General features: G+C 32.6%; 1 protein-coding gene across 3 annotated transcripts in view; it reads left to right on the top strand.

The window, feature by feature from the left end:
* Window positions 1-16,300, top strand: part of LOC106783780 (four and a half LIM domains protein 2) — a 60,380-nt gene that overhangs the window by 7,811 nt on the left and 36,269 nt on the right. For 2 of the 3 annotated variants that reach the window (XM_014742628.1, XM_014742629.1), the window contains exon 2: window positions 10,050-10,135. In XM_014742628.1, coding sequence (XP_014598114.1) covers window positions 10,050-10,135 — 86 coding nt within the window. Of the gene's footprint in view, window positions 1-6,255; window positions 6,273-10,049; window positions 10,136-16,300 lie in introns of those variants that run through there. The other variant, XM_014742623.1, reaches the window with a different exon arrangement.

The following is a 16,300-nucleotide window of genomic DNA, read 5'->3' as shown; positions in this document are numbered from 1 at the left end:
CGTTGGATAGTCACCTGCTATTCTATTTGAGATAAGTGTTCTCAAAACAAAATCATGCTTCTGTAAGATACTTATCGATCAAATTCAAATTGTTCATATATAATTTCAAACATACTTAAATATATTTCAATATCATTGTTTAACACATAAGATGTTCCTAAAACGAGACTACCATAATCTAACGAAATCACGTCAACGTTTGTGCATAAAATAATAGAAATAATCGCCAATTAACGAAATCGCACTACGCAAACTTGTGCATAATTATTTCGACATATTTTAATGAATCATTATTTTTTTAATGGTATTGATGTTGTTAGGAATAACGCGAAAATAAATAAATAAATCAAAAAAAAATATATATAGAACAAGATAGAAGGTAGGGTAAGGATTGAGACGTGGGTGGAAGGGTGGGAGGGTGAGGGAGGGCTGGGATGAGGGGAATTGACCTTGCCTCTCAGCGATGGGATGCGATACGATGCGATCTGATGAGAAAGAAAGAAAGAAAGATAAAAAGAAATAGAATGATGTGAAGAAGGTGGAAGAGGTGGGAGGGGTGGGGAGGGAGGAAATGAAGAGACGAGGTGAGACGATGGGAGACGAACCGAGACACGACGGTAGGAACGAAGTTTCTAAGGGAGGCAAAGGGTATTCCCTGAGGTGGACTTGGATTTTCCATTTTTGGTATATGGCGAATCCGGGCAACAGCACACACATGGTGTTAACCGAACGAGAATGAGAATTTCGTGGAAAAACTACGTCGTGAATTTACGTCGAATAAACGAGAAAATGAAATTTAATGAAATTTAATGAAATGAAATGGGGAAGAAAAAAGAAAAGGGAGGAACAGGGGTGAGAAGGAAGGGAAGGGATTAAAAAACAAATATAGATAAGGAAACTTACGAATGAACGAATGGAGGGAGTAAGCAAGCAAACACCTTGACTTAGCATATTAAGTTCAGAAAATGTCCGTGAATGCAATGCTGTAAATTGTGCATCTTTTTTCAATTTCTTTGAAAAGTTTTGGTAAATATTTTTTACACTAAAAGAGTGAATAGATTTTAATAAAACTTATATTAAATTAAAGTACACTTTTTTGTCTACGCGTAGAATACAATATCGAGTTATAAATTTAGAATGTAAAGTTCAGAAAATGTCCGAGAATGCAATGCTGTAAATTGTGCATCTTTTTTCAATTTCTTTGAAAACTTTCGTTAAATATTTGTTATACTCAGAGCAAGCCGGATCTTAATGATTTTTATATTAAATTAAAGTGCACTCTTTTGTCTACGCGTAGAGTATCTTATCGCGTTATAAATCAATCTGCAAATGTTCATAAAATGGCAAATAATGCGATGCTGCAAATTTTTCCTACTTTGCCATTTCTTTCGAAAGTTTCCGCAATTATTTTTTAATGGGTTTGTATGGGTTGTTTTGGGGGTAGGAGGGGTTGCGTATGGCTGTGTGTGTGCCTGTGCTCGAGGATGTATTCTTTTCAACGTTGTTGAAATAGTAATTTGATATTCTATAGAATATCAAAGTATTATGTTCGATGCCTAGGAAAAACTGGAAAAATTTTTTAATTTCCGACTTCATGTGAAGGCTCTTTCCATTCATAGTAATGCCGAGGAATTACTAGCAATGACTGATTTCCTGTTTTGACGGTAACATATATATATAATATTAAAAAATAATAAGATAAAAAAAAAAGAACGAGTTGTTCTCGCCGCAGAGTGAAATTTAATAACTGCTCCGCATCGGGCTACTCTCGACGATGCTCTCTTCTTCTTTCTTTTTAGATGCAACCTTTCTCTCTTTTTTCTTACTATCTTTATCTATCTCATGGTTTCTCTCTCTCGTAATCGTGTCTTCTTAAATTGTTGAAAGAAAATAAGAATAATAAGAAGTAGTGGGTAAGCGTTTTCAGGAAGACGAAGGAGAGGAGTATTCTGAACTGTCGACAAGGTCGAGACACTCTCTTTCTTTCTTTCATTTCATTTCATTTTATTTTCTCTTTTTCTCTTTCCCCTTTTTTTCATTTTCTTTTTCTCTTTCTCTCGTATATGGCAAAAGGTAGAAGAGAGGATTCATCGGCGAATTAACGGGAGAATCGAGCTGGGGCCCCGTCCTCGTCCTCGTCGTCGTCGTCGTCTCTCTTTTCTCGAGGAGAGGACCACAGAACGGAGGCCGCCTACGAAGTGGTGGTGATGGTGGTGATGGTGATGGTGATGGTGGTGGTGGTGGTGGTAGTGGTGGTGGTGTACGGAGGTTGCCGTGTTGGCAAACGAAGAGAGAAAAAGAGAGGAGGGGGAGTACTCCCTCTCCTATACTGGAGAGAAAAAGAGAGAAAGATGGAAAAAGAAAGAGAGAGAGAGAGAGAGAGAGAGAGATACACGCTCTCCTCTGGTGCACACTCTCTCGCGGTGACTTCGACCGGCAAAGTGCTCGCGTTCGTGAAAGTCCACAGACGACTTTCAGGGTCGTCTGCTTGGCTCCTTAACGCAACTTCTTCTTCTTCTTCTTCTTCTTCTTCTCGTTCGTTCATTCGTTCATTCGTTCGTTCGTTCTTTCGTTCGTTCCTTCTTCTCGATTCTTTTTCATTTTCGGTTCGTCCGGAATATTGACATTGTTTAGTGAAAGAAAAAAAGTTAAGGGACCACCATTCGTAAATAATATCAAGAGGAGAGAACGTGAGAATAAAATAAATCCGTTTGATAAGAAGGATTTTGATAACACGATTTATATATTTATATGTATGTACATTTAATCTTTGTTATCTTTTATTATTATTCATATTCGTGATCAGCATTAAACGGAAACAAGGTGTATATCGTTGGTGTATGAATAGAAAAGAAGAAGTAGGAGGAGGTGGAAGAGGATAAGGGAAAGAGAGAAGACAGATCGTGATAAAAAGTTGGTTAAACATTTATATTTATTACATTTGTAATATAGAAATGACTTCGCGTTTACGTAGTTCTTCCATGTCGAAGGATAAAACAAAATCAAATTCTTCGTACGTTAGCGATACGTTTTATTACGAGCCGGAAGAAAGAACTGTTAAAACTATTAATGGGAAAGCTATAAGGGAAAATAATAGTTATCGGTTTGATGATTTTCTAAGTAGGGAATGTACGGATAAAAATGGCAGAAGGTACGTAGAAGAAGATATCGAAGATGATCCGGATATTCTTTATAAGAGAAGCAAGGATCGGTTTGCATCGTGGGATTTGAAGGATATTGCTGGACGTAAAGATTTGTTGGTAGAAGAGAAAAATAAAAAGAAAAAGAAGAAGAAGAAAAAGAAGAAGAAGAAGGAGGAAGATGAAGACGACGATGATGATGATGATGACGAGGAAGAGGAAGAGGAGGAAGTGGAAGGAGTGATGGTAATGATAGATGATGAAAAAACTAATCAGAAGAACGATAATAAACGAAAACAACAACAACAAGTACCGTTACTGTACGATGAATACGTCATAAACTTGAAAAAAGATAATCCAAAAACAAAGATCATCATCGATCGTGGTACTTACGGATCGAAGAAAAATGAAGATTCTTTGGAAGATATAGATAAGAAAAATGATTCGTTCGCGGAGTCGACAGCGATCCGTAGAAATGGCGATGTCAGAAAGAAAACGAGTTTTCCTAGCATCGGTCTACATGTAACGGATACAGATCGTAGGATCGGTGCTATGATCGAACGATTGAAAACACGCGAAGAGGATAAATTGAGATCGAGGAAAGATCGTGGAAGTCCGGAAAGAGATGGAGGAGGAGGAGGGGGAGGAGGGGGAGGAATAGGAGGAAATAATAATGGTGGGATTATATCAATGACGAATGAGGATCGTCGTCAACGTCGTCGTCATCATCGTTGTCAGATTGACGATCAAGAAGAAATACTTACTTGTGGTAGTGCTGATGGTGGTGGTGATGGTGCTGGTGCTGGTGGTGGAAATGGAAATCGTCAGGAAAATAGAAGAAGAACGTCTTTAATTAACGATCAACAACAGGATTACGAGGATTATTGTAAATCTAATAGAGAAGAGGATGATACGAAAGATTATCGAAGAAGATCTAGGAGTATCGATAAAGTTTCGAGATATCAAATTGGTCGTGCAAGGAGTAACGAAGCCAATGGTTTTCGAGAATTAGACGAAAGAATTCCAAGATACGTGTTACGAGAAACTGAATCTCGTGCTCCTCGCGAGGATATGTCTGTTGGGTTTAATTTGGACGAGAAGGTTAAACATTCGGAAGGTGGTAGTAGTAGACGGGTTATTGGGCCCTATGATAAAGGGGACCGTCTAGACGATCGTCGTGAAAAGGATCATTTTTTTTCTAGGAAGAATCAAGACTCTTACGTGGTCGAAATTACTCGTAGACGATCGAAATCCAAGGACGTTGAGGAGGAGGAGAAGGAGGATCGAATTCCTCGTACAAAGGACGAAACGAATAATGGAAATAATAATGTTAATATTTCTCGTAATTATAATAAATTACCGGATGAATTTGACGTTAAAATACAAAGATACGAGAGAGGATTTGCCGATGTTAAAAATAATTCGGATTATTTATCGAAAAAATATCATCGGGAATCATCGAAGGAAAGGGAAACACCGATAAGAAAGATTTCTTTCAGTGGTGATACGGCAGATATATCGCAAAGGATGTATTCCAAAAAGGATACTACTGGTCTAACAAGAAGAACATCTTTCAAGGATCAGGATAACGATATACGAGGTACGAGGAATCCCTTAAAGAATGATTCAGATGGTGGAATCAAGTGTACGATTAAAAGTAGAAAAAATGATATCAATGATAGGGGAAAAAATGATCTGGGAGATAGTGAGGATTTAGGTAAAAGAAATTCATTGAAATTTAAACAACATACTGAATATGGAAGGATATCATTCAAGGATGAAGAAAAGGATAAACGTTTTACCAAAGAACGTGCACAATTTTCTAACACTAAAATATCATTCGGCGACGAACTAATTGTTGCTGATAAAAAACGTATTACCGATAATCAAAATCGTGGAATTATAACGAATATTTCATTCAAGGACGATAATACTGTTGAATCTAACACGAGTCCTTCATTTAAATTATCGAAAGAACCTAAAGACAATTTATTAGGACGTAGGATTTCTTTCAAGGATCGTCAAATCGAATCCGAAATGGAACATTCTTATGGTATTTATTGCAACGTTGGAAAGAATTTAAATAACGAGGAATCAAGAATGAAAAATAATTCGTTGGACGATCGTTTCGCCGAATCGAATAGAAATTTTGTAACGAGTCGCGATAAAGGTATATCCAGCGGCACGAGTAGTCCTTGGAAGGATCGAAAAAATATGATTGATTCGAGAATTCGCGGTACGAATGGTTCGACGATCAAAAAAGTTAACGAAGAGGATACTCGGGAGACCAAATTTCAAAGACATTCTCGAGCTTTGATACCTGGTAGAGATGGAGGAGTAAGAGGGAAGAAACAGGAGGAGGAGGAGGAAGAAGAGGATTTAAAAAAAGACAATTTGGAGGAAACGAAAAATCCAAAGGATTCCTGGCGGGAGGATAACAGACTGTTCGCTGTTAGATATCTTAAAGAGAATGGTAGAAGTAAAAAAACGGAGGGAGGAATTACAGGAAGGGGAGACAAAAGTATAATAAGAAGTTTCGACAATACTTACGAAGATGACGACGAGGATAACGAGAGCGATGAAATCGAGGAAAATGATTCGTCGATTCGTACGACGACGAATGGTCGACGAATTTTTATTGACAATCGTGATTCCAATTCTAAGGGTTGTAGAATGGGTACACGTGAACGAAATGGTACGACTATTGTTAGGATTCGTCCGAATATTTCGGATAATACTAGAAGACGTCGACGTATGCAAGATTTTTGTTCGGAACGAAGGAAAAGGTCAGATTTATCCTCGCATCGTTATGATACCGATGACGATAGTGGTGAGGATTATGAGGAGGAAGAGGAGGAGGAGGATGAGAAGAATGAAAGAAAAGTGAAGAAACAGGAACAGAATGAGGAGGAATGGGAGGAAAAGAAAAAGGAACAGAAACAGGTGAAAGAGGAAAGGAAAAAGAAGAAGGAAGATAAGAAAAAGGTTTTGGCAATTGTGAAGAATGACGAGGATGACGATGAAGACGAGGACAACGTCGAACGACAGGATTTATGGCACGGATCTCGTAGAGATCCAGGAATATCCCATGGATCTACTCCCTCGAGAAGACTTTGGAATTATCGTGAAGGGGTATGGCACTTTTCTGAGTCTATTGCGTTCGATCGGACAGTTATGGTACAGAAACGAGAAGCTATATTTATTAATCGTTGGAGAAGATAAATAAATATTTGCTACGTTATAATAAAAGAATTATGGGGCCCCATTTATTTTATTGGATAATCACATTCATGGAATAATTATTGTCAAAATAATAATAATAATATACGGTTGGGCTCTCGGGATCGAACGAAAGTGGACCCTCAAAGTGTAACCCAATTATATATCCTACTTACGGTGTTTCTATTATTTATTAATTTTATTCGCGAATTATAAAGAAAAAAAAACACACACACATTTTCATTTTCAACCTCTCGTATTTTTATCTAACATTGGATAAAGATAATATTTCAATGATTTAATCAGTGAGATTTTATTAATCAACACACATGTGTGTGTTTGTTTGTGAGAATCTTAATATAAAATATTTCTATAATTGACATATAGATGGAAAATATGTAAGAACATTTTTATAATTAAAATATGATATGAACATATATATACATATAAATATGCTAATGAAAACTTTTTATTACTTTTCTTTTTTTTTTGTATACTTTCAATCCCCCGGTAAGATCATAATTTTGTATTAGCATTGAGATTAGTATAATTTCTCTTTTTTTTTCTTTCTTTCCTTCTTTTTTCATTTCTTTTGTAAATAAACGATCATACAATATGATGTTTATTTGAAAAAAATTATTCAGGACCGACTATCGTTCGGTCTCGAACTCAGCATGCGACTTTTCGTTCGTTGGCCAATGCGTCCTGCGAATGTCATTGAACGAGCCATAAGTGGAACAGCCACGTCACGTAAGAAACAACGTCGAGGATAAGATCTCTTCTTATAGTTGCTTTCGTGTTTAAAAGTGAACCCTTTCTATTATGGAAGATCGACGAGGAGTTCTATGCTTTGTTAACGATGAAACCTAATTATCACTGTAACGATTATTACGATGCTTATCTTATCATTATTATTATTATAATCATCATTATCATCTTCAGAGAGAGAGAAAGGTGAACTATTAATTGGTTCGTTTGATCAAACAAAATTTCACGTTTAATCTTTTCACAATACGAAAGATAAAAGTAAATTTTAATTTTGTCATATCTATTATAATTGTAACAATTAATTCAATACCTTGATATTAAATTCATTCCATCGAAATCTTAATCTCTTATTTTTTCTTTTTCCATAAAATATATTTCTAACAAAATAACAAATGTATGTGATTACTTTATAAATGTAATATTTAAAATTTGTTTCAAATGTTAGAGAATTAATTGCTACATAGATGTACTAGATAATTATGTTTTATAGATAACGTTATATAGGGTTACTAATAAATTCACGATAGAAGTAGGAGGATTTGCTATTATAATTTAGAAAAACCCTCAAGGACTCAATGACCAACCTAATACTACACATACACATATCGTCTTTTTCCTTGTTTATAATTAAAACCAGACAAAAAATTCAGAAAGAGATGACGATTTAATCGTGCATCGAGGAGAATACATTTCTAATAATCGATAAATGTAAAATAATGATGGTTAAAAAACGATGACGAAGACGAGATGACGTTGAGAGAACGATGATGACGAAGACTCGAAACGCGACGGGGTCTTTTCGATCGTGACTCATGTCAGATGAAATAAAGAAAAAGATGAGGAAGAAGAAAAAAAGGAAAAAAAGGAAAAAAAAGAAAAAAATAAGAATATAATATGTTAATTAGGCAAAACCCAAGATACGTTTTGGCAGAGACGATTATTTAGGATCGCTATATATGTATATATCCTAGAATAATAAAATGAATACTTGCGTGAGTGGTGAGTCTCTTGGTTGGCATATTTTCGAACGTTTGTATATACTCGCATATTCTATACGCGATATTTGGCTATATCGTCGACGACAAGTCGTTCCACGTGGGCGGACCCAACCATATATGTTGGGCGGAAGGTTCTTGAACGCATCCAACGCGACTTGCCTCGCCTCACTTGCTTTCTCACACAACACACACAACACACACACACACACACCTCACCTCGTCTCACAGGATTCCTCTCTTATGTTAGTTAGTTCTTTATGTTAGATTTGCTACGGAACAAGACACTCACTCTCCACCATGCCGACATTTTTCTCAGATCTTTCATTTTTTATGTATATATATATATTTTTAAACGCTAAAAGTATACCTATTCTTATCAATAACAAAGTAAAATCATATACCTTAATGTGGAATGAGATTTCAATCGATTGTATAATGAACAATATATTTTCTTTCATTTGGAAATAAATAATACACATCTTATGCATTTTTTTCTGTTTTTTGTTTACAAATTACGACCAAGGCATGGTTATTTGATTGATCGCGCGTAATAGGTTCAGTGTTAATTGAACGAATGCAATTTTACAATACAAATGATATAGGCATTCATTTATTTAAGATAACTGATACTTAAACTAATGTTCACACTTTTTTTTTTCAATCTTTTACACTTTTTAAATTCGATTCATTAAAAATTGAACGGGGAAAACAAATGCAATTACATTTTGATTCGATTTAATATTAAAAATGATAGACATTTATTTTGTCGATGACACTAACAAAAAAAAAACAAATTGGATGGAAAACAAAAATTGCATTTTAATAATTCGATTAGGAAATATTGAAACGCTCGATTAGTGTTATTTAAAATATCTTAATGTTTTTAGTTAGCTCATCCGTGGTATCGATATCCTTCCACGATAATGGTTTCGATTACTTTCCAGAATATTAAAGCAAGGTAATAAAAAGTAGAAAAACGTTAAGATACATTGAAGTAGAACGCGTTCCGCTTTTACCGATTCGCACGAACGAACGAATGAACGAATCAACGAACGAATGAACGATCGACATCGAATCGATCGGCATCGTAACTATTATTTTACATTTTTTTTGTTTTTCTTTTGTAAATACGTCAAAGAATTTAGACACAGAACTTCGTTGCATTTCTATCTTGCATTAAGGGAAGGGAATAAAAAAGCAAAAAAAAAAAAAAAGATAAAAAGAAAGATCATCAAGTATTTGTTTCGCGTAGACGGTATAACGCGTAGGAAGACAAAGATTTAAAGCTTTCCGATCTTTTGCAATTGATTCGCAACGCCATTTTCTTCGAACGAATCATTGGAACGATACTTTTGCGATTTGTTTCGGTCTCCCGACGAAATAAAAACCATAGATGTTTCTATACTTTTTAACATTTTCCTTTTTTTCTTTTGTTGTTTTTTTTTTCTCTTTTTCTAATTTTCTTCATCGAAAGGAATTACATTACAAAGATATTTGTTTTTTATATAACAAAAAGTATAGATAAATAATACGATGAAAATTAGTTAATCAATTTTATCAAAAGTATATTATATAACCCACACGAAATATATTACAATTTATTCTATATTATTTGTAGAATTTTTTCATAATTATATTTACCGAAAGATTGCGTAAGAAAAAAAGAAAATAAATTAATTGCAAAAAGTAAAGATAAATAATATAAAAAGTAATGAATCAATCTTATCAAAAAAATTACATAGAATAAACTATGGTATATTACAAACGCTAATTTTTTTCTATCTTTCTCGACATTTATATATTAAGAAAAAGATTATATAAAGAAAGTTAAAAAAATATATATATATATCTAACAATAATAAAAAATGAAAAATATATATATATATATATATAATTGAAAATTAACAAAAGAATCTTATGTTAGGGTGTCCTGATCACGGACGTCGAGGAAGGACAGCCATGCTTACAGTGTGGAGACGTGTGTCCTGGATTTTCCCCACACATTTGGAGGTAAGTTTTTCCATCATCATCATCATCATCATCATCTACAACAACAACAACAATATAATCACATTTTCATCGAACAAAAATATCTGTTTGGCTAATATCTTTTTATAATTTACGTTGGAAAAGAGAAACAGAGAAAGAGAGAGAAAAAAGAGAGAGAGAGAGAGAGAGAGAACATATCAAAAATTGTAATTGACGAATCCCCGACTTACGTACGTTCACGTGCTCGGCTTACCTTTATTTGTTTTGGCAAGAAACTATAGGATCGATCGTACCGTGTATTTCCCTGCTACTTATATACCGATCACTGAGAAAACAGCTGCTAATGCATGCTGGCTAAAGAGTATCTGGTTTCTCTCGATTAAACTCGTCGTATCAGCCAAAGGAGTTTCCTTGAAATTTCAATCGTTCGATATAATCGATTTAATCGATCGACTTTTCATTACACATCAATTCAATTTTCATATTTACGATAAATGATTTTTAATATTTTGGATTTTTATTTTTTATTTTTTCGAAAGGGGGTCGGGTTTTTTCCTTTTGGATAAGGATTAATTTAAAAATACAATTTATATTTACTTAATACATTTTTTTTTTTTTAATAATATTTATATATTAATATTCGAACGAGAAAATATAAAAAGAAAATTGTAGAAAAATGTTCGAAATATTTTATCTAAGTAAACATTATTCGTCGCGTTAAATATTATTACGATAATTATTAATCATATAATTTTTTATATATTTTATATAATTATCATGAAAATTATTCGGCGCGCGCGTGTATGTGTTACACACGTGTAGTTTCGTGATCGGTTAATAACGTGTTAAATAAGAGATATTTCTAGGAAGCATTACGTCAAAATAAAAATAATTCGAATGGTGTTGAAATTATGTTGAAGGAAAAACAAAACAAAATAACAACAAAAAATTATGTCCCATTATACCAGCTGTGTAACTGAACGGTGGAGAAATTACCAACCATTGTAATTATCTTCCGTGACTTACAACCCGGCAATGCGGTAATAACGAATTAATTGCTCAGTAAGGGGAATAGCGTGACAAGAAGAAAAAGAAGAAGAAAACGAAAGGGATCATGGAGTCTCTTTTAATCTAATTTTATTTTATAAAGGGGGGGGGAAAGATAATGAGATAAAGATAAATGATTTTTCATTTTATTGTGCAAGATGAAATAATATCCCGCGTGATATACCACCATTTATTATAATTTAATATATCATTTATATCGTTTGCGAGTAAAATCTTGGCAAATCGATTTGTTGGCATCGATAATAATTGACAATCTCGTTTAGTTTAAAACGTATATGTACACACCATCGTGTGTATATCTAATATTATCTAACAGATCGTAAACGTCTGTCTTATAATACGTAACTTCGTAGTTGAAGATTTATTATAAACGATTGCTTGATTTCTCTTCAATATTTCTCATTTTCATTTTTTATTTTCTCTTACATTCTCAACGTAACACGAAATAAAAATAAAAAAACGTTGACATTATTTTAAGACAAATTTTTTTGTGGATGGGGGTTGTTTTAAACGACGTATTACATATCTCTCATTCGAATTTAAAATACGTGGAATACATTTTGATTGACGTATCTATTTTTGTAATAGAGAAAAAAAGAAAAAAAGGAAAATTCTTTACGAAGATCTCGAAGGATCCGCGCGTGATTGAAATTTTTCTTCGTTGGATTGTAGGATTGAAAAAAAAAAGAAAAGAAAACAAAAATAAATTTAGAAAGATAGGTGAAAGGCGTATATTATTTCTTGTTAATGTTTTATTAGAAACAGTTAACGTTACAAGGATGTTGTGTTGAAGTAGCGTAATCGGCCAATGCCCACGCTACGTTCCGAGATGAGTATTGATAGTTTATGTGATAAATAGTAACGGTTGTGCTTCGACGAAGTCAGTCCTACACGTTGTTTCTTTGTCGTTCATCATTCATCTAATTGATTTTAATCCTCTATAATGCCGTGTAACTTGGATATTACACGCTCGTTTATCTAGATTTTGTATGCTTGACTTTTTGTTTTATTTTTTCTTTTGCTTCGCTAAAGATTCATTGCTTTCTTTCTTTTTTTCTTTTTATTTTTTTACTCTATACGAAATTTATCATATTTTTTAAAGTGTAAATTATATTTGTAATTAGTTTAATTAATTAGGGTTTCTCTCAAACTTATCTACTTAGAAATACCATTTATTTGTTCAAATATTTTTGCGATCTTTTGATATAGATTTCATATTATTTTCTCTTTAATTATTAGAAATTTTTGTCAGACATACCATACGTGTTAGTTTTGTTAAAAGTTTGACGACCCCATATCGTTAATCACATTTTCAAAAAAACTCTTCTACTAATATAATTATATATTAGTACATTATTTATATTACACATATATAAAATAATGTATTAGTATAAATAATGCATTATAACTTTCAAATTACACACATTTATATATATATATATATATATATATATATATATGATTTATTTCTAAAAAACGAAAGAAAATTAGGTTACCGTGAATGATTAGAAAATAATGATAAGGAATAAAAAAAAAAGTGAACGTTATTGATTTCTTCGTTTTCGTGATAGCAGGTCGACCTCAATTCCTTTCATTTGCCTTTCCGTTGGTAGTTCGTCATAGAGAGATCAATTTTAAAAGCATACTACCAAACTGCCTATTTTCGTTTGGCTGATAGCATTCATCAGTCAGATGACTCCACCTTAGAAGATGTAGTTCCAGGGCTCAAAGTTTATTTCTAACTTCGTTCGTTTGTCTTTAAACGCAGTAGGAGACCAAAGATATAATGTAAAACACTACGGGGAGATCGTGACACGATTGTTTCTAGCTTTTCCAAAGTCACTTTCATAAATCCAAGCCTTTCACCACTTTAAAATCGTAACTCGTTTCTTAACTATATATATATATATATATTTCACGTTAATCAATAAAATTTTATTAATTTTATTTAAAAATCGAAAAAAATATAATATAAATATACATACACATAATTTGTTGCATTAAGAAAATAATCGTATGAGTTAAAAAAATTCCCTCCCACCCCCACCCTCCTACCAAAAAAAATAAGAGAGAATCAAGTGATGCAGTCAGGTATTTACGTTTTCGTGCACATTGATAGCGGGCATCGATAAGGAAACTCGCATCATCGAATCGTTCCTTTCACGGCACGTGAAAGTGAATCCACCGATTACTTGAGATACGAAACAAGACGTAAACTCCAGTGTAAATGTTTCGAGTATCGTATCGAGACCTTAAACGTTTTAACTTTCGAATGTTTATGGTACAACGTGAAACATTGACTAAGGATTACGGTGTAAATATTTGAATAGTATTACTTTTTTTCTCCTTTTTATTTTTACTTTTTTTTTCTTTTTTTAAGGTGAACCAAATCTCGAAAGAACGGAGCTTAAGAAAGAATACATATATATATAGTATAAAAAAAAAAAGTGGAGAAAGAAAAGGATCGTATAAAACTTCGAGTATTGCAAAGTCTTATTGAAACGTCCATAAATGTACAACCATAACGTCAGACGTATGTAAATGATATTACAACGTCCGTTTCAACCCAGATGCATCCTTTACTAATATATTACCCATTCTTCTATTTGATAACACACTTTATACTTTGTTTGAATGATCAAATTATTAATAGAACTTTGTTCTATTATGAAACTAAAGCAAATGGTTGTAACAGTTTGGTTTTTGTTCTAAAGTAAGTAAGAGGTGTGTTGATTGTGCTTATTCGAAGAATTTGTTTCCGTATTTTCGTTTTGATCGTTCGATTTAAAACAAGGTTTCTCGCTTATTTTTGAAATTCGTTTAAAACAAAGACCAACCCAAATAGTTTTGTTTGTATATAAGTATGAATCACTTATACTCGGTCGACTGACTATCTTCTTCTCACGCATGCACGTGTATGCTTCAACATTTCACGAGATTACAATTTAAATTGTGACGATACACCCCCAAGGTTAGCCTTTGTTCTTTATCTATCTCTTTCTCTCTTTATCTTACTTCTCTTCTTATTATTTATCGTTATCAATGGGAAATTATTTATTAATTTAATTCATTTTTATTCGTCCATTGTTTTTTTTTTTTCCAAAGACAATAAAAATAAAAAGAAGTTATTTTCCTCGCGTATACATATAGAAAAATTATTTTGGTTTCATCGAATCATCGGCTATAAAAATATTATCAACGATAATGTTCTTTTTTTTTTTTATCTAAGACTATCCTTCAAAAGAATGTAAATAAATCGAATTGGATAGAAATGTTGGGTTTTTTTTTAAATCAAATATTTCAAATACGTTCTCGCGTATATAGTAGATAAAACCCACGAGAAAATAAATGTTAACGAACAAAAGAGTCGCGTTCTACTTGTATTTAAATATTTATTTAATTTATCACTTATATATTCCTATCTCAGTGATGATTTTTGTTATCAAACTATACTTCAAAATAATATAAAGAAGTAATTTTTTTGTTTTAATAAATTCTTAAAGTTCATAAATAAACTCGTATTTATAATTCAAGTTATTTGTATATATGCGTTTACGTATACACATATATATACTTTTACTGATGTTCCATGTAGTATACGAAGAAGAAAGCAAATTTTCTATTGTCTTTCGAGGGCGGTCTTTGTGAGATAATTGCTTGCGGACATTATTACGCGACATATAACGTTGTGCTTGTTGCGCGCAGGTGTGCAAATACGGTGAGTCTCGAATACCCTCGGTAGGTTTCACCCACGCATTTATGAGTGAGATCACCTTTATACTTTAGACTCCATGCTGCGACGAAGGTGTTATGGTGCGAGACACTCTTTCCTGTCATTCCAAGAAATATATATTATAAAATGTAAGATTTGTTGGATTGATCGTCGAATACTCGACGATATTTAGAATATATGTTAGAAGAGATAAATATATTTCTTAAAGAATATATATAATATGATTATTATTTTTTTAATAGAGTCGTTTCAAATCAAATGGAAAATATCACGGACGAAGATAAAGATCAACGAGATAACAAAAGTATTTTTTTAACGACACGTATCGGTGACGGACCTTTTCTTTTTTTTTTTTTTGTTCTTCCAATAATCGATCGATTACCAGAGATGATTCAATTTATCGTTTGATTTTTATTCTTATCAGTTATAATTGTATTTGTATTTTTATTTGATCATCTTTCGTAAAAATAATTTTCGTTAATAAATAATATAAATACCTGTAACACACGCGAAGAATATTTAAATAAAAAAGAAATAAAAATAATATCCAAATTCAAAGAAGATATTAATAATTGGATGTTAAATTCTTGTTTAGTTGATCATAAAAGTATGACACATTTAAATGAATAATCCTTGTGACATATCGGCAAAGCTCATAAGCCTTTGTAATTTGAGATTACTAAGAAAAGGGTATTCGGTGACATTTCTAGTAAATATCGTGCTTGCCCTATTAACGAATAGGGTTAGCATGCTCTTGGGCTATAATTCGTTTAGCATAGAAGCCGTAAGGTATTTGGCAAACAAATCGAAACCTGAGAGACCTTTTCAAGTATTCCATATGATATTTTTATATCTTTTTAGTTAGGTATTCTACTTTTTTAAACGATGTAACCTCATTTTCAAATAAGAAAAAAGAATTGAATTATACTTTGTTTATTTATTTTTATTTTTCTTTCAGAAATATTCTTTCTCTCATTTTTCAATCTTTCGAATTAAGTCAGAAGTACTTGTAATATACATTTTTTTGTAACCCTGGGAAGCCACTGTACGATTGGTTTGATCTTCCTTTTTCAAGTGTTGATGACACTGATGCATTCATCGCACAGTGGATGATTCAATCCTAAATAATGCATCTCTTCTTCTTTTTTTATATTACTTCCAAATATTTTCTAAAATTAAATATATATTATTTATGCTTTATTTTGTGTCTTTTTTTTTTTTTTTTTTTTCAAGGAGAAGAGTCCAATAATTTTATACGCTTGAAAATTACGAGAACGATCTAATGAATCGCGTCTTTTCTTTAATTGAAAAACGTAAAAGGAAATTAACATTTACGCGTCTGACGTGACTACTTTTAAAAAAGTGTGGATATAAGATTACAAAAA

This window comes from Polistes canadensis, unplaced genomic scaffold, assembly GCF_001313835.1.
Source record: "Polistes canadensis isolate GaletaPanama2010 unplaced genomic scaffold, ASM131383v1 scaffold_25, whole genome shotgun sequence".
Taxonomy (NCBI): Eukaryota; Metazoa; Arthropoda; class Insecta; order Hymenoptera; family Vespidae; genus Polistes; species Polistes canadensis.
The sequence above is the reverse complement of the archived record's forward strand: the minus strand, read 5'-3'. Positions and strand labels throughout refer to the sequence as shown.